Source organism: Equus przewalskii, chromosome 14 (genome assembly GCF_037783145.1).
Source record: "Equus przewalskii isolate Varuska chromosome 14, EquPr2, whole genome shotgun sequence".
NCBI classification, from domain to species: domain Eukaryota; kingdom Metazoa; phylum Chordata; class Mammalia; order Perissodactyla; family Equidae; genus Equus; species Equus przewalskii.
In genome coordinates, this window is record NC_091844.1 from 9,785,334 (window position 1) to 9,807,621 (window position 22,288).

General features: G+C 42.2%; 1 protein-coding gene across 9 annotated transcripts in view; it reads left to right on the top strand.

The window, feature by feature from the left end:
• Window positions 1–22,288, top strand: part of AFF3 (ALF transcription elongation factor 3) — a 573,659-nt gene that overhangs the window by 542,771 nt on the left and 8,600 nt on the right. For all 9 annotated transcript variants that reach the window (XM_070573486.1, XM_070573489.1, XM_070573490.1 and 6 more), the window contains 6 exons: window positions 463–661; window positions 2,904–3,025; window positions 12,011–12,074; window positions 14,637–14,773; window positions 20,319–20,390; window positions 21,991–22,084. In XM_070573486.1, the coding sequence (XP_070429587.1) occupies window positions 463–661; window positions 2,904–3,025; window positions 12,011–12,074; window positions 14,637–14,773; window positions 20,319–20,390; window positions 21,991–22,084 (688 nt within the window). The remainder of the gene's footprint in view (window positions 1–462; window positions 662–2,903; window positions 3,026–12,010; window positions 12,075–14,636; window positions 14,774–20,318; window positions 20,391–21,990; window positions 22,085–22,288) is intronic.

The following is a 22,288-nucleotide window of genomic DNA, read 5'->3' on the forward strand; positions in this document are numbered from 1 at the left end:
TCATGCTTTGCAGGTTATTCTGTGATTCTGCTATTCTCCATATAATAATTAGTTCAACTCAGGTGTTAGCAAAAGTCCAATCAGAAGTGGAGAAGTTATATATCATTTGATTGACTTTCCCATCACTTGCTGGTTACGCTTGTTAGGAAAGCAGTAAGTTGTTTGTTGTGTATTTTGGGATCCTTGGATGAAGAACTCTGAAAATCAAAGTCTTATTATTCTTAGTCATTTAACTCCAGAATTACGATTCATCCTGATAGGACGAGCAAAGAAACGACGAGTGAAATTTGCTTATTGATTGTTAGGGTCCTGATGCCATAAAATTGTTTCCTGGTATAATAATTCCCCATAAACGTCTTCCTACCAGCAGGTTTTAAATGGGCGGTTTGGATCATATATAAAACATTTACCTTTCCCTGTGCTGACTGTGTGACATTCCATTACTGTGATTTCCTTTTTCAGCTTGGCAATACCAATAAATAAAAATGAAAAAACGCTCCGGTCACCCATCTCACCCCTCTCCGACGCATCCAGGCACAAACACTCCAGCGAGGACTTCACTTCTTCCAGCAGATCCACCAGCAATGGGCTGTTCACTTCCTCCTCCAACAAAAAGCATAAGACGGAGAACCAGCCGCAGCCTCATGCCGGAGACCTCACGGTACGTTGATGGTCTTCCTTTCCCAAATAAATGAGCAGGAAATTAGCACACCCCTGTACCCTATCTGCCCTTAGCCCAGGAGTCTAAGCACATGCTTGAGGTCCCACACAGAATCGCTAAATGCTCAGCTCTGGGAAGACCTGGCAAAGGAGGCGCCCCCTCACCTCTCCCCACGGAGAGCTGCCGGAGGAGAAACCGGAGGAGTTATCTTACTCTTCTGTTAGGAAGCCTCTTTGTAGGATTTCATTTCCCATTCTGAAAAGAAACAGCCCCACAGTAATACTATCCCAGGACCAAGTAAATTGGGAGTTTGGGACCAACCAGCCTTTTCATTTGAAAAGACTCCTTGCCCCAAGACAGACTTAGATCTGGGCTGGAAACCCCAGGATTGCAGGGCTCCCACTCCGCCCTTGGTGACCAGTGTAGCAGCCACAGGATGGGACTCTCACCACCACCCCTCTTCCAGCGACCTTCTCAGTGGGGATTCCAGTCCCCTGCACTCCTCTGGGGACTTGAGTCCACAGTCCATCTAGCCTCATATCTTAGTTGCCTGTGACCTTGGGCCAGTTGCTTAATCTCTCTGAGCCTGTTTCATTTGCAAAATGGTATTGATAAGTTTTAAATGAGACAATATCATCTAAAGAATCCAACACCTTAGGGACATGGGACACCTATGCAACTAACTCTACCTGTTAGTTCCACTTTACCGCCACCCTCTGTCTAACGGCTGGTGGCCCTGGACCATGCATCCTCTGGGATGCATTATTTAATTCTAAACTCTCCCCACTGAGTTCTCCCGGGTCACGGCGCCTATCAAAGCCAGCAGGGCTTGTGAGGTAGGGGGAGATGAGACATGAGTATAGGGCTCGGCAAAGAAAGGTAGGGGCCAGGATTTATTTCATGAATTAAAGAGGTAAAGTTGGTAGAAGGTCCTGCAAGAGCCTAAATCTTATTATATCATCAGGAAATTAACCCACTTATGCACCCTCATTTGGGAGCAATTATCTTTAATTATAGGCTAAAAAAGTCTGAGAAGACCTATTAGAAAAACCTGAAATAAAAAGCTACCAATTCCAATTTAAAAACAACAAATTTTTCTTTGCTTCTAGATCCTTATATCACAAGCAGCTATGATGTGCAGAGAATCGTAAACCAATGGCAGACTTATTTAGTTATTCTTTCACTGAACAGAGGTTTATTGATCAGGTGCTGACTGTGTGCCAGGCACTATGCTAAGCTACAGAGATGCGATGATGATCTAACAGATGCAGTCTATGCCTGCGTGAAACTTACAGGCTAGCTGGGGAGAGTGGCTTCGACAAGGGCTCACATCCCGTAATCAACCACCATGCGCCCAAAAGGAAACGCATGGAGTCCTAGGGGCTCTTATGACAAAGAGGCTTGATCTACGCAGAAAATCACTTGTAGTTAAAGAAGCATTTGTGTACACTCCATTTTAATCACCTCGGAGGAATCAACTGGAATTTCATAACCAGACAGTTGTTTTACAATCCATGTGTTTAGCACACAACAGGTGCTCTGTAATATTTGTATCTCCAGGAAATAGGATTTTTTAATTTTTCCACAGATCAATAGTGTTCCTTTTTAAAACACATTTTATCTGGCTTCTCCTATTCTTCGCAGACAGCTCATGAGAACCAGCCAATTTGTAACCTGAATGACTTCTCTGTTGCGAGGGATGATTGCAGCTCGGTGGTTCTGAAAGTTTGGTTCCCAGATCAGCATCCCCTGGAACTGTTAGCAATGCCTGATCTCAGGCCCTAGCTCAGACCTGCCAAATCAGAAACTCTAGAGGTGGGGCCCAGCTGTGTGTGTGTTGACCAGCCCCCAGATGACTCTGCTGCAGGGTCAACTTGCAGAACCACCCGTCTAGCCAACTGGGATAAGTTAAGCACCTGAGTTCTAAGCTTGAGCCTCCACACACAGTAGTTACGTGAGCTTGGGCAAGTGACTTAATCTCACCAGGACTCAGTTTCTGGATCTGTGAAAGTGGGCATACTAAGACTTCCCTTTCGATGCTGTTGTAAGAATGACATTTGACAGCGTACGTAAAAGCCCTCAACTTGAGACCTGAAATGCACGTATTTCTTCTTCTTTATTTAAACAAAAAGTACCGTCAGTTCTAACATGGAACATAGAACACAAGATACTCTCTTTAATGGGTTGCTCTTTCAGCCAGGTAGCAAGTTTCTCAAAGACTGGTGTGTTGTTTGTTGTTTAGAAAGCCGCTCACAACAATTCCGAAAACGTTCTCCACAAGTCACGGCCACAGACAGAGCCGTGGTCTCCAGGCTCCAATGGCCACAGGGACTGCAAGAGGCAGAAACTGGTCTTCGATGATATGTGAGTGTGGACTGTGGATATGGGGAGGGCAAGGTAAATAAATGGAAACTCCACAGGTAGATGGGTTACATGCGTCTAATTTACAGTGTAGCCATTTCTGCCATGTGACTTGGTCAGTTAAATTGCCCTCTCAAAGGGATTTAGAGCTCAATTTTGAATGGACCCCTGAGTCCTGGGTGGAATTTTTGAACAGACAGAACAACCAGAGCTAATGAGGTTGTATCCAGAATGTCAGAAAGCTAAGGCAAATGGCAGTAATGAATCTTAACGTTTCTAAGCACCTGTATTTGGGGCTGTTGGCGGTTGTGTGCTACCAGAAAGATAGGCATTTTTGTTTTTGTAAATTATAACAAGCAAAGAATAATAGTAATTCACTCCTGAAAGCTTTTTTCCTCTAAACTGCTATGTTCTCCATAACAGTGTAAACAGTTCTTATGCAGAAAAAAATATCCTGTGATCCTTCACCCAATCCCTTCGCTGAAACCCAAGTATCACTTCCATTCCCAGCATCAGTTTAAAAGGAGGAGAAATAAGAGAAGAAGATGAATAAAAATAACATCCCGGAATGCTCTTGAGATGCTGAAAATGACAAATGAGAAATGATAAAAGGATACTGAAAATTATTTAGGTTCTTAGGGAAAAAATATGTATCAAGGACAAGGCTGGAAAGCAGAAGACAGGGTTTCAGGAGTTCAGTTGAAGTCTGTTTTCAACTTTAGCTGTTCAACGAGCGTCCAATACATGTCTGTGTGAGGCGCTCCATTAAATCCTGGGGTGGAGCCGTGTGCCACAGTGGAGAGATCCCACCCTCTGATTGCTTATAGGCTGCCTGAGAGGACAGACTGTGAACCACTAACCCACCCAAGGTCGGATAATTAAAGAGTGCTAAACGTCTCCAAGTCCCAGATTCCTCATCAGAAAAATGACAGTTATGACACCGGCCCCCCGGGGCTCTCCTAAGATCCAGTGAGACGGCCTCTCCTCAGGGTGATGATCATCTGGAGAATTAATTGAAAGCACTGGGAGGGACAGATGACTCTTCATCCTCATCTCCCTCCCATCCTCTTCTCCAGTCCTAACTCACCCGGAGTATAGACAAGGTCCGTTTATTCACCTCTGTAGACTTCTCTGAGAAATGAGAATACCAAGTTGTGGTCCTCAAGTGTTGTTTGGACTTCCGTAGCTAATTAGGACACAGGATTTTGAGGCTGAAAACCAAATCCACATTTTTGGTTGGTTTGTTTCACTTACTGAACACATTCCGAGATAATTGGATTTACAAAAGTTTGAGTGGCCCAGGAGGACATGTGTTTCTCTCCCCTTCCATGGCTGCTGCAGCTGCCGGGCCCACGCACACTCTCCTCCTGGCCCTCGCCACCTCGCCTTCCTCTCTTCTTCTCCACTGGCCTGGCTAAGCAGCAAGGGAGGTGGTAATTAATCCCCGGGGTGGGGGGGTGTATAATGGGAGTACAGTCAGTTGGTCAACTACATACGTAACTAGGGTTTAGTAGTGTAAATGGTTCACATGAGCTTTAACAAAACATTTGTAAAAGTAGAATTGTGTTTAAGGACCGTATGGAAATTTGCATTCAGAAATCATAACCTAACAACAGGATCAAACAGAATGTGCATTAGACGTGAAGGTGCTCGAAACATCAAACGTTTCCAGTGGGTGATGTTAAGGGCAGGGTATTTCAACATGCGCACGTATGGAAAATTAAAATGTAAGGAATTTTCCAATGTATGGACCAGGAAACTAGGTCAAAAACAGCAACAACTAAATGGTTATACTTCGATCTGCAGTTTCTTGGACTATTTACAATCGGAAATGTTTCTCAATCTGCTGGGGCTGCAGCTGATATAATTTTGTCACTATTTGTATCAACGAAGAGGCTGTTATCATTCGTTCTTCCCATTAGCAATATGGGTAATTTTTCTGCCTGACAGCTACAATAAAACTGTTTCTCCTTTTATGGATATAGATATAATAGATTAAAAAAGCACTCTTACATATCCATCATATGGAGGCATGGATGTCGCATTCCAATTGCCATGTCTCCCAATTGATATGAAATCCATAACAGTAAAATGAACATCCAACTCAAACAGCCACTCAACCACTGAACTGAGAAAGTCTTGGGAAGATTCTTCAAGCTTGAAAAGCAAAAATAGGCATTGTCTCTTCCTTTAAACAATAAAAATGTGTCCCTGAAGAAATCAGTGCTCTAGGAAATCACGTAAAATTGTGTAAAATGTCTCTCGGGTTTCATCATGCTTGGTACTTACTAAGCACCCAGTACAGTGGCAGGAGGTAGGATGTATGATTAATTAATTCCCAGTCATTAATTCAGGGGAGAAAGAGGCACATGGGTGACCTCCCCAGGAAGGTTCCCTGGGACCATGAAACTTCAGCCTCCTCCTGCACCTGCTGTGTTCAGCTCCCCCCTGCCCCACACACACACACCCCCAGCAGCCTTATTGACAGATGATGGCCTGGCTCCTGTCTCTTTCCTTGAGTTCTCCTCACTGAAGGTATCAACAAGCAGTGAAATAACCAAAGAGAGGCCACCAGGAGAGGAGGAGAAAGAACTAGAGAATTAGCAGCAGAGTAATTTAGAGTTGATGGAAATCCAGTTACAGTGATCCAAAAAGTAACAGATGCCATACTGTCAGTTAATTTTTAAAGCCACATCATGTAGCTTTTAAAAAAAGTAAACTCATCCTTTTGTATTATAAATACTCATTAATGGTTGAATAAACATGCAATTCAGACAACAGTGGGCGTTCAATAACAAGTGTTGAATGAACCCAGCTGAATTAGAATAACGTTCCCAGGGGGCAATGCCTGCATTTTTTTCTTTCTTTCTCCATGAGTATGAGAAAGCTACATGCAGATAAATTTAAATTCATGGGATTCCAAGCCCCTGTTCCGATGTTACCAATTAAACAGGCACCAGTTTGTGCCTTTGGGAAGCAGGCAGAACTGAACAGAATAACGCTTACCTTCAGACGTGATCCAGGTCAGCCTGTTCTGCATAATTGAGCATCAAAGGGGTGGCAGTGTGACTGCACCTCCTCCCCTGACATTTAGCCATGCGCAACCTTCACTTCTTGACAGCCACAGTTTTAAGGTGACACTGGTGTGATTCCCAAACTCATTTAAAAAAATAAATCTGTAAGAATTTATGTCAATGAGTGACAGCACTTGATTCAAATCAAATCCTCGAAACTGATCTTATTAGTCCAAAGCCATGAGTTGTGAATTACTTGGTTTCATAATTAGTGACGGGGAGTTACTGGCTGGGGAAAATCAGGAGACAACTGTGTCGTGAAGGCCTCGATATAGAAGTCCTGAGCAGAGCTAAGTGGTGAAATGCTTGGCTGGGAAACCAAGCCTCCGTTCCCACCAGCCATATTGCTGTGTTGGGAAGCCAGCGAACCCCGAGCGCCAGAACCGCCTGCTGCTTCCAGAAGGAGCTACTATCTCGTGCCCATATTTCACAAGGGAGAGTCAGTCACAATCATCACATTCAGCCAAACCGCCAAGCATCCCACCTGTCCCCGTGACACCACTAACTGGAGCCCAGCTACTTAAACCTCCCGACATTGAGAAAAGACTCCCTCAGCCACGCCATGTGAAATGTGCCTAGGGGGAAGGAAGAGGGATTTGGCATTTGTGATGTGATTATGCTCAGCAGTCTCAACGCTAAAAGGATTTTAATTTTATAGAGGATGGGAAGATTCCTGTATGTAAAAGGTCGGATCTCTTGCTGCGTGATTTAGTCAAAGGACACCAATTGAAATCCTTGAGTAGGTGATATTACAGCCAAGCAGGGTGGGGGGCTTGCCATGGGCGTCGTTCTTCTCCTGAGGGTCTCCCCTCCCCCATCTCTTCAAAGCTGGACCCCACCTCTCTGTTTTCCTCATAAACCATTACTATGCCTTTATGTTCTTTATATGGAAAATTTGTCTGACAAAAAAATTTTGTTCTAACCAAAACAAAGACAGAGAAAGAAGAAAAAGAACTAAGCTTCGGGGGAAATGGGAGTCGAAGCCTTTCAGGTGTGCCTGGTTGAAATCTTGGTGCTCGGATCATTTTTAAGCATTTTATAAAATCATTTTATTTTAAATGTCGCACCCAGAGAACAACAACAAGTTGATAAGTTTCCATTTCAACAGAAAGTTGCTGCTGATTAAATGATGAAAACCTGCCACGCTTAGCCCGTGCATCCTGGAAGGCACGCGCTGTTTTCCATGCGTGGTCCAAGGGGAAGAGTCATCTGCAAGAGCCTCTGGCCTGTAAGAGACACAGGGAATGAAGGCTCGTGCTTCTTAGAAGCCAGGTTCCAGGAACTTAGGGATCTCCGCCAACATCAAGGTGATGGAGACAAAAGCTGCATCTGAATCCTCGCTGCCCAGATGCAGTCCTGCTTCCCTCAGGAAGCCTCGCAAAGCCAACCTCAGCACCCCCGAAGTGCCCTCATCAATAGTGGCCACTTAGTGCATTAAAAATAATTACTTAACTTCTTACATGTTCTTTTTTGTGAAGAAAGTACCTCAAAGCTTGGGACACAATGACACCCCTGGGGCTTATCAGATGATGAAGTTATTTGGTATGCAGTTGCCTCGTTGTCTGATTTGGATTTCAACTCCCCTAAGAAAATTATCCAGATCTCCGCTGTGCCAAGGAACCTGTTTGTTCAAACACGCTGAGCTCTCGTCCCTGCCAGTTTTCACAAAACAGGCTGCCTCTGCTGAGGGGAGGCGCTGCGCGGAGGCAGGAATTGCAGAAAGAAGTCTGCCAGCCTCTCCGTGGGAGACCGTTCAGCTCAAGATCAGCCGCAAAGGAGAACAAAAAGCAAGGTTGCTTTAAGGCTCCTGTGCCAGAAAAAACATTAGGGTGGCTCAGCCCCCATTGCTGCTCAGGACTAAGGCCCAGTGTTTGTAGGTGGGGGTGGTGAGAGGGAGAGGAGAACAAAAGAAAACATTCTGTTTGGATCAAGGGCTCAGATTGTTACTGATGCGGAGAGCTCTTAGAGATGCACTTGGCTAAGCTGTGGTTTAGATCACTCAAACCCGGTTTCTGAAGAGCCTTAGAGCCCAAGATCCGCCATTAGTTACATGTGTGATGTTTAATTGAACTTTGTTCAGGTATCATCATAAAAATACCATCACTGTGAGGAACAATGTGATGAAGAATCTTATCTAAATGAAAAACAAAAACTCTAGGTTTTCCATGTAAAGTAATAGAAAACTAGATGAAAAATCTGTTTGAACACTCAGATAATTAGATTTTCTTGCTGTACCTTTGCCATGTTATATTCTGTAACTGCCCCAATGGGGACAACACTTTTACTTCCCTTCTGACTTGTGCCTGGCTGTGCGAGTGATGCCCGCATGACGGCATGCATCCACAGCGCTGCTGGACCATCTTGGTGACCCCCCATTGGTCCCACTGTCTTTGTAGTGTTCTGATCCAGGAGAGTGGCACTGGAAATCACCTGAAAGGAGAAAATGGGCCCATCGTCCAGCAATCTTCAGTAGCTCAGTGTAGTGAGCCCTCCATTACATGCAAAGATGAGGATTCTGACTAATGTGTTTGTAAATGGCCCCGATAGTACGTTTTTTTCGTCGTCTCAGGTTACTATTGTAGCAGCTGTGATCTAGTCCGAAAATAGATGTTACTTATCCACATACACTATTGTGAGAGTTTGTGACTCAGCCTCCATATCAGGTTTAAAAAACACATTCATATGCTGCAAATAAAAACAACACTGATTAAGGAACACGTATTAAGAATTAGGAGCCACTGCCATCCCTCAGGGTAACTTAGAAGACTAGTAAAAACTATGATGCATAGCTTATCACCAAGAGAATCCTTTCACGAAAAGAAAATGCATTTGAAATGATCATCTGTTAGTGACAAGGTCTACAAAACAGGGCGAGAAAAAAATGACCAAACTCATAGACTAGAGTGTGATGCAGATAATGATGTAGAGAATTTCAAGTTGCCATGGAGATGTTCTCTGGCTCATTGGCTGTGATGCTGTAGCCCATCAGAAGCCACTACTCTCTTCTAAGCTCAAAATGAATTCAAGGGGGATTCATTTACCTTCTACCATGTGCCTAAAACTGCAGGATGGGGAAGATCAAAGAGGCCTAGAGCATGGTCCCCACTGAAAATGGACCAGCTGCAAAGTTGCACACATACCATGACTGTAGCCCAGTAGAGCTCAGAAGGTAATTAAATGCCCACAAATGTAGTGTAAACAAGAAATGGTATTTGAGATCAGGAAAGACAGAGATGAGCTTGGACCAAAGTTACCAGGAAGGCCTCATGGCACAAGAATTTGAGGGACAGGAAACATTTGCCTCCCAGTAGGCACTCAGTGAATGAGCGCTTAATGGATGAGCGAAGAGGAGAGTGTTCCAGGGAGGAGGGACAAGATGAGCAGAGCTTCTACGACAGAGATGACATGTTAATAAGACAGTGAGGAAACCACTCTGTCTATGCCTGAGGGCCTTGGTGAGTAAGTGATATGGTTAAGAAGGTTAGGCGAGATTCTGAGGAACCTGAACTGAGATTTGATCTCATAGGCCCTAGAAACTGATTTTAGGTCTGGGAGTAGGATGGTGATTTAATGAAAGCCATGTTTTACAAACGTTAGTCAAGGGTTAAAGTTCAGGATGGACTGGAGGGGAGTGAAACTAGAGGCCAAGAGAGGTGACACAAGCCTAGATTTGGGTGGTGGATATGGTCATTGAGAATAGAAAGGAATGTATACGAGGAAGCATTCATAGCTTTTGGTAATGTGGGGAGAAATGGATAGAGATACCTGAACTCCCCTCCTTAACAAATAGGCTCTGGGACCCCGTCTGAGGCTCAGGAGTCTGATCTGGGTTTGGACTAGAGGTAGGGTCTGGTCTTCCGCTTTGGGGCATGCAGCAAAAGGACAAACAAAAAATAATGCAGAGGATTTTTAGGGCAGTGAAACTATCCTGTATGATATTACATTAGTGGATACATGTCATTATACACTTATCAAAACCCATAGAGTGAACAACACTATGGTACAACACAAGAGTGACCCCTAATGTAAACTGTGGACTCTGGGTGATGATGATGTGCCAGTGTAGGTTCATCAGTTGTAACAAATGTGCCACTCTGGTGGAAGATGTTGACAGTGAGGGAGGCTGTGCGTGTGTGGGGGCAGGATGTACATGGGAACTCTCTGTACTTTCTGCTGAATTTTCCTGAGAATCTAAAAATGCTCTAAACAATAAAGTCAGTCCGTTAAAAAACAAAAACAACAACAAAAATAATGTAAATTGCCAGAGTTGGAATTAAAGACCTGACAGTCAATATGTGTTCAAAGGTCAATCTGTGGACACAGAAGGAAAAACGACCATGTAAAGGCAACTGAAAAACCATTCAAGTAGAAGAAATGTGGACATCTGGGAGGTGAACTAGAGAAAAGAAGAGCCAGTAGGATCAGGGCCTTCCTATGAAGGAAACCCCAGGCCTCAGCCACCAAAGAAGACCCATCAAGATGAGGGGAAGCTTTCAGGCCTGCGTGGCAGGAAGAACAGTGAAGGGATAATGAGCCAAAGACAACAAGTTTAATTAATTAGACACATTAAGGAAATCTTGGAACTATGTTCCTCATTTCTGCGTTGGAAAAGTTAGATTATATTCCCGTGTTCCCACAGTACTGACAATATCTCATGGGGAAGTAAGAGACAGAAAAACAGGTCCTTGTCTTGCTTCAGTGATTTGTGACCTGAAACTAATTCTTTGCTATGATCCTGGTTTGTTTCTTTGTTTGATTGATTAAAATCATTAAAATGAGGATAATGGTTTTGGATTGCAATGTCGTTGACACGGTATGCATGGTTTTTCTAATCGCTATTACTGCTTTGGATAAAAAGATGCGCTGACTACCTAACATTGCAAGAAGGAAAAAGACCCATTAGAATCTGAAAGAAGGCATTCAAAATAAGCGTGGAACAATAGGTTAAACAGTCCGTGATTAATATCACTGCTTACATCTCCTCTCCCATTCAGGGAGTCCTGCCTTATATTGGATATTCATGAATAGGTCAAGCTTATTGATTTCATAAAGACCCATACTACAGAAAAAAGTTTATGATGATGGCACCTAACGTATTTAGATTTTTAAAAATCTATCAGACTAAGCATTTAAAGGTACTGTATGAGGAGTAGCTTAGTGTCACTTGGGGTCACTACACACACTCAGATCAGTCTCTGGATGAATTACCTTCATCTCCCAGCAGAGTCAGTGCTGGCCAGGGTTATTGCTTTAGTAATGCACATGTCTGCTGTTAATGTTTACCAGCTAGCTAATCAGAACTCTAGAGAATACAAGCCAAGTTTGTATTGTTACAAGGTAGACATCATTTTACAATTAACTTCGTTACAACTGGAGTGGAATCATACGGCCATTATCTTTTTTCATTTTTCACTGTGAAGCTTTAAAATAATTACATATCTAGATACATACAACTCTAGGTACCATTTATGCATATAAATGACACTTATTTTCATAAGGATACATAAATGTACTCACCCATACATATCCATACAATTATTATGTGGTATATTTGTAATCTTTACGTTAAAAAGGGATCATTTTGTGTAAATATCACATGAAATAGAATTTTCATTTGTTTTCTTAAGCAAGGAGTAAAAAATCAGATTCACAAATTAGGCACTGAGGAACCGTGTTAAAATCACTGTAAATGTATACTATCTACATATACTGAGTGTGTCTTGAATTGCTAACTTGAGAAATATAATTGTGGCATTTTACATATAGACAGTAATTTGGAAATGCAAAAAATACTTGATTCCATATCAAGCAGAGTTTTAAAATTGTGCTTCAAGTTTGAGCAAAAGGAAGCAATATTTTCAAAAGATCTTGCCCTTACACACTAATGACATTTAATACCATTCTCTCCTTGTAGGCCACGCAGTGCAGATTATTTTATGCAAGAAGCTAAACGAATGAAGCATAAAGCAGATGCAATGGTAAGACCCTTTTCTTTCCAGATACATTCTTCCAAATTATGTTTGTACTGCAGCTTCATCATTGGGGCAATATAGCTGGGGTAATTATAAAATCTATTACAAGGATGGCTGGGTCTGTTAAATGGAGAAATGTTTATATAATCAAGTGCTCATAGCCCAATAAATTATGACTTCAACCAATAATGTCTGACTGGGAAAAAGCCCTGGATAAACGAATATTTCAATTTAGTCCTAAGGTTTGAATACTAACCAGAGGCAATGGAGGCAGTAGGTGGGAGCATTAATTTCCTTAAAAAAAAAAAACAATCTAGGTTTGCATTTTTCTCTCTTGTTAGCCTGGCCAACCCTTGGCTGGGACTCAGGATCAAAACCCCTTTCAAAAAGACTCAAATATTTCTCCTGAAGCTGTACAACACGGAAATTATTATACTGCACCTAAGACCCTAAAATCACCATGATTTGATTTTTCAAAGAATAACTCTTCTTACTTGGATAATCTACTATTTTGGAAAACTTGAAGCTTTCAGGCAAGAGATAGAAAACTTCTGTTTTTTTCTAAAAGAGATCATATGGTTGTTCCATCTTAAGGTCTCGTCGAAGGGGACTCCTTCCTACCTAGTAATTCTGGTTCTGTTCCCCTGCAGTGTTCATAACTGAGATCAGGGTGCCGGAGATGAATAAGGCATTTCAAATGACTCTCACAGTGTTATTCCCGTGTTGAAAATGGTAAAACCACAAGAGTACCCCCTCCCAGTGCGACTCATGTTGCCCATCAAGCATTTATTTGTATGAAGATCACTGCCTAGGTACCCTAGTGTAAGGGAGAAATAACCACTGAGTATCAGAAAATAGAACAGGGAAACAGGAGATGCAGTTCTTATCTTCACAATCCCATAGTCTGATGGAGAGTTCTGGTCCCCTGAAGAGGCTGATGCGTGGTCACTGCTGGGGAAGGGCATTGAATTTTAAAGCAGAAAGAAATTTTCTGCCTGAATCATCCACCGTTTACCAGGATTATTCATTCAGTGTCATCTTGCCTTAAATGACCTTTCTTATCGACATTCTGCTCAGCCAGGTTGGTCCCCTACGGCCTCTAAGCACAGCTCGCTCAAGCCAGCCAGTGGGCCTTTGCACCTGCAGAGCCTTACACTCACACGCACACTCAGAGCTCCTCACACATACTCACTCACACATTCTCATTCTCATGCACACTCACACCTTTAGCGTCCTCCCCAAATCCAGCCAAATCGTACCATCCCTTCCCAGTGTCATTTCAAGTCTCTTCCCTGGGGCCTCCCCAGCCTCTCTGTAGCCCTGTCACTTGCTCCCTTCCTACCATCTCTTTTGCATTGGAATACTTGCTTTGTATTTTGTTAATCACAGACTGCCTTGCACTTTGAACTATCTTGTGGGTGCACGTTTTCCCTCTCTAATGTATTCTATGTTCCTGGAAGGTGCTTTTCTGTGTCAAACTCACATAGCACTGAAGTGGGTGCTTTAGAAAATACTTGTTGAATGAAATGACTTCCTTAATCTGACAGCGTTGTCAAGAAATATTACTCTATAGCCTATTAGGGTTGTAAGCTGTTTAAAAATTTGATTTGCTAATGAAGGAGAGTTTTGCTCTACATTTCTGTTTTCTAAAGTATCATTAGTGTTGAGAATTTTTTTCAGAGGCAAGCTTTAGATAAGTAGTTGGAGTATTTGTGTAACTCTCTTTTGATTGATGAATGACTATTTGAAAACTGGGGAGATTATGCAATTTAAACTTAGAATATGTAATTATCCACAGAGGGTAACAATGTATAGAACCAGGAACTTGATGTGTAAGTTTAGATTTATGAGAATCTAAGAATATAGGCTGATTCTTGGTTATCCTTGCTAATGTGGGGAAGGATTAACATAAATTTGACAACCTTAGATAATCCAAATTGTTTTTTATTGATTTTCAACTTTGTGTCCCATTTTAGCTAAAGTGAAATAGTGTCTTGAGTTTTATCTTGTCTCCTTTCCCCTCTTCATTCTCTCCCTTAAGTGAGGTCCAAACTATTGATGAAATAACTAAAAAGCGCATGATAAAAGGAAGGCCTGGAGATGTAAATGTCACAAATAATGTAAAAGATAATAACCAAGGCCTCAAACCATCAAAGTTGGAGTATACAAAAAAAAGTGTGAAAACTCTTATATGGAATCAGATTTACCAACTTTGATGTACATTAGCATAGCATGGAGGAACCAGGAGTGAAGTGGCCAGACCACTGGGGGTTAGAAAGAGGGAAACAGGAACAGAGGACCCGTGGATTTCGGAACAATTCTGATTAGTGGTTGTTATGTGGATTTGGTAGAATTCTGTATGTAACCATTTGCTCACTTACCCTAAATCAGTAGCAATTTGTGAAATAGCTAGAGAAGAGAATGTCCTCTTTCTTTCTTCTCTCAGCTCTGTTCACAGGAATTTGGAACTCAAAAATCGGGTTTCTCAAATAAAGTATATAGACTATGTGACAATGGCGTTTGAAAAACTCTGCTTAAGGAGGACACTGTATTAACTCTGTTGATCAGGTGGAAAAGTTTGGAAAGGCTCTGAACTACGCTGAAGCTGCCCTGTCATTCATCGAGTGTGGAAATGCAATGGAACAAGGCCCGATGGAATCCAAATCTCCTTACACGATGTACTCAGAAACGGTGGAGCTCATCAGGTGAGCGCTGTGTTTTCTTGCTGGGGGTCCGGGGGGTGATGAGGAATATATGCATGTACTATGAATACAGAGAAAAGAATGTCAGCCTGCACTGTCAGCTACCAGGAACCAACGCCCACCCCCCAGAATAAGAATGTCAGATTTTGCAAGGCACTTTCACACAGCCCACCTCCGTTGCTCTCTGTGGGAGTGAGGCAGGGCAGCTCCTAGCTCCCGTAACGCCTCATTGCTGCAGAAGGGAAGCTGAGGCTGCATGAGATGTGGCGCACCTACTCCAGCCAGCCAGGAAGGGGCAGATTTTGAACTCATTTCACGTCTATGCTGCTTTTCTTTGAATCTGATTTAGGTTAGTATAATCTAAATTCTGACTCCATCAGTAAATGATTCAAGAGTATTTAATGAAAAGAAAGAAGATTCAGGGGGATTTTCGGAAAGGAAATCCACGCTATGATGTACTGTCTCAGAGGGTACTGGCGTTGTTCTGGTCTAAGACTGGGACATGAGCACCATCCCCCAACCTGAGTTAAGATGTGCAATGTGAGCAGAAGCAGGGTTTCCAACAGGGGCACATCAGGGGGTTGGGTGGGAGACTCTTGTCCTCCATGATGGAGACCTGGAAAGGCACATCTTTAATGTCTCTTTAATGAACCATTAAGGGAATTTCATCCATTAATCTACTGAGAACCTTCATCATATGGTTTGTCTTTTTAGCTGGTTCAGCTGCTTGGGACAATGGCTAATGCCCATTGTGTGAAATAATTCTTCCCAAAACAATCTTTAAGAGACTTTTCTAATTCTGGAATTCTGTGCAACCTAAGATTAGATATTTCGTGCTATGTCCCACCATTCCAGATGGAAGATTTCTAATCATCCCAGGTTTAACCTCTTTGGTCTGCATTGGCCCAGAGATGCAACCTGGTATTTACTCCTTCAGTAAATCGTTTCCAGCCTTGGAAACTGTCATGCCAGCATCATCTTCAAAAAGCACTTCTCGAGAATGTTTTGAAAGTCAACGCTGTTCAGCCATTTTTCTTATTAAAATATTTCTACAACACTGGTATGTTGGTGATTCCTTCATACTGTTTTCTTACACGGTACTGTATTTTTGGCAGAGAAGAAAAGAGATCACCATAGTAAAAAACTTAAAATGACTCTAAGAGATCCTAGATTCTCACATTTCTTCCTCAGAATAAGGCACAGACTCAGATGGCCACAGGCAGGCAGGAAGAAAATGGGTGAAACCAGATGGGCACAAAGCAGTAAGACGCCCTAGAATGTAAGGGCCTTGAACCAGGGATTTTTTTGTTTTTCGTCTGATTTGTCCATTGGTGTATTCCTAGTCCCTCAGCGGTTCCTGGAACACGTGCTCACTAAGTATTTGAGGAATGAACAGATAAGCAGGCCACAGGGCCTGTGGTCAGCTGGAGGATGCACGGGCCCGATGAAAGGCATTCAAATTCTAAAAACAAGCAAATCCCAGCAACAGTAACAGCCTGCTGTGAGTCAAAGACCCCGGGAGGGGCCAACGTGCCGCACCTGCTCCACCCCAGAGTGGGGAGTCTGCTGTCCCCACTGGTGCAGTCACCTTCCTTGGGAGGAGAACACAATCCGTTTTCTAGAAAATTCTGACCAAATAGAATCCCTTAAACTACTCACAAAACAGAGGCAAAAGGAGGTTTATCTGAGTTCAAAAACAGAAAAACCCTTAATTTACCGCTTAAATCTGCATGTTGCCCACCAGGCTTGAGACTTCCCTCTCCCACTGAGAGACACTGGGGGGGGGGGGGGCGGGGGGGGTGTGGGCGGGGAGCACTGGCAAGGGGGATCTCCCCACAGGTGTCCAGCCCAGGATGTGCTCTGCGTCCCCATGGACAAGAGAATTCCTTTCTCCACCCAGGAACACGAAGTGACTAACGGACACTGACAAGTGGAACCCTGCCATCACAAATCAAAATTGCACCTCAAAAGCTCTGAAAACTAAATTGTATTTGGAACCATAGCCCACAAAAGTAGGTCAGGATGAGGGACCAGCCCAGTGGCATAATGGTCAAGTTAGCATGCTCCACTTTGGTGGCCTAAGGTTTGCGGATTTGAATCCCAGGTGCAGACCTACACACCGCTCTTTAAGCCATGCTGTGGTGGCATCCCGCATGCAAAATAGAGGAAGATTGGCACAGATGTTAGCTCAGGGCCAATCTTCCTCACCAAAAAAAAAGTAGGTCAGGATCTGACTGCTAAACCTAAACAGAGTGACTTCTTTTTAAAAGAAGAAATTTAAATAGGACCCAGAGTCTCCTAACATAATTGCCAAAATGTCCAAGATACAATAGAAACTCACTGTCATACCAAGAAACAAGAAAATCACAGCTGGAATGAGAAAAGACAATTGACACCAATAACCAAGGTGAATCAGGTGTTGGAATTATCTGACACAGATTTTCAAACAGCCATCATAAAAATGCTTCAACATGCAATTACATGTCCAGTGTTCACTGTAAGCATCTTTGCTGCAGACATCTTTGCCACAACCATTTTAGCCACAAGCATTTTCACTGTGTAACTAATAGGCCGTAAGGCCGTTTTGCCATAAAAGATAAAATCGCAAAAAATAAAAAAGGGATATTGATTAAAAAGGACATATTGAAACATGAAGAAATGAATAACAAAATTTGAGACTATTGCAAAACAAAAATATTTGAATACATTTAAAATGTGTGTATGTCAATTCATGGCAGTACTGCCCTAAGAACTGATTTGATTTTGTGTGTGTGTGTGTGTGTGTGTGTGTGGATTGTACTGAAGCACTTGTCTTTGTTCTGTGGGAAGTGTGCATTTGACTCTGCTCCCTCAGCCCTCTTCTCCTCCAACGTAGTGTGTTTCCAAATAGGAAACCGACTCTTGGGACCAATCCTCATCATCTGTCAGCTCAATAAAGCCATCAATAAAACATCACTGGAAGAAACACTAACTGTTTTAAGACCACCAACACATCTACTCGTTACTGTATAGACCATTATGAGCCCCAGCTAAGATTTATATCATATAAAAATGGGTGTAACTGCGAGAACTTTGTCAATGGGGAAATGAAAACTACCAACAGCAGCAAAAACTGTCAACTAGTTATTTTTTTATTTTTTACAGCAAAATTGCCTTACAGGCAATTAGTTATGTGATGAAAATGCTTGCAGCAAAGATGTCGGTGGCAAAAATGCTTGCAGTGAAACTGCCGGATGTGTAATTGTCTGTTGAAGCTTGTTTTTCTTTTTAATTTTTTTTTTGAGGAAGATTAACCCTGAGCTAACTACTGCCAATCCTCCTCTTTTTGCTGAGGAAGACTGGCCCTGAGCTAACATCCATGCCCATCTTCCTCTACGTTATACGTGGGATGCCTACCACAGCATGGCTTTTGCCAAGTGGTGCCATGCTGCACCCGGGATCCAAACCGGCGAACCCCGGGTCACCAAGAAGTGGAACGTGCGAACTTAACTGCTGCGCGACCAGGCCAGCCCCCTGCGTTGAAGCATTTTTATGATGGCTGCTTTAAAATCCTTGTGGTGAAACTACCTAGAACCAAATAAGTGCAGGTTCTCTTGAAACAAACAAAAAATTAAAAATCACAGCAAAAAAATTATTTTAAAAAGAACCAAATGTAAGTATAGAACTGAAAAATATAACAGAAACCAAAACCTCACTGGATGGGCTCAGTAGCAGAGTGGAAATTACAGAGCGTAGAATGATTGAACTTGAGAACAGAAAATAGAATTTACCTAATCTGAGCAACAGAGAGAAAATAGACTGAAAAAAAAGGATAGTGCCTCCAGCACAGTGACAAAAGATCCAACATGTGTATCATTGGAGTCCCAGAAGGAGAGGGAGAGAGTGAGGCTGAAAAGTATTTGAAGAAGGATTGGCTAAAACTTAGTAAATTTGGCAAAAGACATCAACCCATAGGTTCAAGAAGCTGAGAAAAACCCAAATAGGACAAACCCAAAGAAGTGCATGCCAGGACACATCATAACCACATTTCCAAAAACTGTAGACAAAGAAACAAGTCCTGAAAGGAGCCAGAGAGAAAGGACATGTTACCTACGGGGGAGCACCAGTTCCAATGACAGCAGACCTCTCCTCTGAAACCACAGAGGCCAGGAGGGCGAGGCACACATTCTTCAGGTGCTGAAAAAGGAAAAAGCTGTCAGACCGTGAATTCTAGATTCAGTGAAACTTCATCCTTCAGGAATAAAGGGAAATAAAAATATTCTCAGACTAAGGAAAACTTGAAGTTTTTATCTTGAACACTCACCCTTAAAGATTGGCTAAAGGAAGTTCCTCAAACAGAAAGGAAATGACAAAAGAAGGAATCTTGGAGCGTCAGGAAGAAAAAACAATAGAAGAACAGAAGTATGTATACATGCAATAAACCATCCTCATGAGTTTTATAAGCATATTTGATGATTGAAACAAAAATTATACCACCATCTGATAACTCAAGACGACGTTATTTAAAAATGGAGAAAGTAAAGCAAACTAACGCAAGTGAGGTTTCCGCAGTTCACTCAAAGTGGTAACGTGTTGATCCCAGTAAATTGCGATGTCACATATGTATATTGTAGTACCCAGAGCAACCACTGTGAAAACTATGCCCACAGATCAACTCGAAAACATACCAATCTGCATGTTGTGGAGATAGTGCGCTAACAGTATCATTTTTGAGCCATTTACAATGAGCCATCCTGCTATGCTAAGAGCCTTACAAATACTGTCACAGTTAATCCCTACAACGATGCTATGTGATCAGCTGTATTAGTCTTATTTTGTAGATAAGGAAATGGAGGCTTAAAGATATTACTACATTTTCTAAGCTCTCACAGCTAATAAGTAGCTGAGCTGGAATTTGAACCCAGGACTCCCTGACCGTTACACATACTGTCTCAACTCTCTCAGAAAGTCTGCAAGTAACTTGGTATATTACCAGGAGAAAGGATGGGCCACAGTCCTTCTGGTTCAGAGAAATAAGTGGAGTTAAGTAAAGTGCATAAAAGCCACTGGTTATGTACCCAGGATGCCTACGCTGCTGTCGAGGTAAAAGTTCCATAACAATTAAAAAGGGGTAAATCGAAGCTTTCATCTGAGTACAAGGGAGGAAACTTCTTCTGGAGATAAGCCTGGAAGGATTGAAGCTTGCCTCCATCTTATCGGCCGCTTAGCCATAAATCAAAATTTGTAAAAAATGGATGCCACCGTATACGTGGATAATGCTTGAATTGGTATCACTCTCGACCATCTGTAGCATTTGAATTTGTATTGTTAAAGAGCAGAAAGTAGCTAGATGGTCATAAAAGCCGTCTGTTCTAGTCGTCACGATAATGTAATGCTTAGGGAAAATGGGGCAGCATCAGCCAGCTTTTAGGAAGGAATTATTGGCAAGCGCTATGAAAAACTAAGTGTTGGGCAGAGAGAGCTTCCATCCTAGAAAATGTTCTATGGTTAATAAGAAAGCTTTTTGAAACAGTTTCTTTGGTTTTTCTTTCTTCTCTTTTTTTTGTAGGTATGCTATGAGACTAAAAACCCACTCAGGCCCCAATGCCACACCAGAGGATAAACAACTGGCTGCACTATGGTGAGTACATCATGTCAGCTTAAAGCAGCTTCCCCAGTCTTGCATATCTTCATTGGCACACCAGGTGCTGAAATGCATAACATTCCATAGCGTCCTCTAACACGCAAAACCAAAAGCGGTTCTAGTGGTGGCCAGGGAGAGCCCACCTCGCTTCTTGCTGTTATCCCATGCATGATGTGACCTCACAGTGATGGAAAATCAACAGGTGCATTACACAAGGATAATTTTTCCTATGTGTGTGTGTTTTAAAACCAGGTAGGTCTGTGTTTTAATAATTTGAATGTGAATTGTGCCTAGTGTAATTTCTCTGTGTTTAACATTTTAGATGCAATCAAAATAATTCATCTCTTTACATGTGGGATCAGAATTACTGAATCAAGATGGTGCCTTAAAGTTCTCAACACATGAAACGGAGGAGCAGTTCATTTTACTTGATAATAAAAGCATTTCTTTCAAAATAGTAACTGTAATCATTTTTTTCTATCTGTAAAATGATTGCAATGATATAATAAAAATAGTTTTCCCTGTTGCACCTCTTCAGGACAGCTCACCCTACTCTCCCAAATCACAAGACACCTCTCTGTTGGTTCCTCCTGTGAGAGGGATCCAATTTTTTTTGGTCTTCAACGGCTCCTACTCCACTCTAGAATCTGATCTGAAAGGTAGAGAATTGAGTCTTGAAAAAATAACAGCAACACACACAAAAGAGAGGGTCTCAGTCCTTTCACGTCGTCGCATCGTCTGGAATTGGCTCTGCCGACAAGAGACTGTTAGGTTGTATTTGGGATGCTGGGGTCATATTTGTATGTGTGTGTTTGGTCTGTTGTCATGTCAGTCCCAGATCTGAGTTAGCAAATAATTACGAATAGAAAGCACCAAGGAAAAGAGATGTGTCTCAGAAAATGCTCTCTGTGCTCTTTTCAAACTTTAAGTTCCACATTAGGATTAATAAATTAATGATGATTAATAATTAATATTATATCATAGACTACTAATATGTAAATAATAAATGTATAAACTATTACCTAAAACAATAACTACTCTCACCATAGAGTTTTTATTGTTTATAAAACACGTTCATAACTGTTACTCTATTTGAACTAATTATAGTAAAGTAATTTACAAGTGAAAGAATAAAAACAGGTGGAAGGGCTATTCTTTCAGCAAAGCCCATCGGGGAGGGGGGACAGTCCAGGATGTCCAAGGGAAATCAGTCAGCGGCTCTGCCCTGGAACTCACCCAGCAGGCGATGAGAGCTGTGCTGGGGCTTCCTGACTCCTCTCGTGGAGAGAGACTGCCCTCTAGTGGTGGAAGAAGAAAATGGCCAGCCCCTTGGCCCCGACAAAGAAACAATAAAGCTAATATAAAATGATCTAGTGGTAAATATATTTACGAAGCAACTGCTTGAAATTTTGAATTATATCTTATGAACAAAAGGAAAGTCGGATAGTTACAGACATATACATGTGTATAGAAATATTTTATATATATAATCATGCCGTAAATATTGAGTGCCTTAGAGCAACAAGATTTTTGTAAAGTCTTTTTTGCAAAGGACACACTCATGCTTTCAGGGCCCATTTCTCTTTTTCTGCTGCAGTTACCGATGCCTGGCTCTCCTTTACTGGCGGATGTTTCGACTCAAAAGGGACCATGCTGTAAAGTATTCAAAAGCACTGATCGACTATTTCAAGGTACTGTGTGGCTAATGGGCACCCTTGTCCCTTGTAGTCAGTTGACTCCCTGTCAAGGACATTTTCAAGGAGTCTGGTAGAATCTGTTGGTTCCGGGATAATACAGGAGCCCCCTGCTATCCACACTCACCCCATTTGTGCCATACTCGTGGTGTTCAGGGCTCAGAGAATGGCCTTGACAGCCCATCTAATTTATCCCCCTGC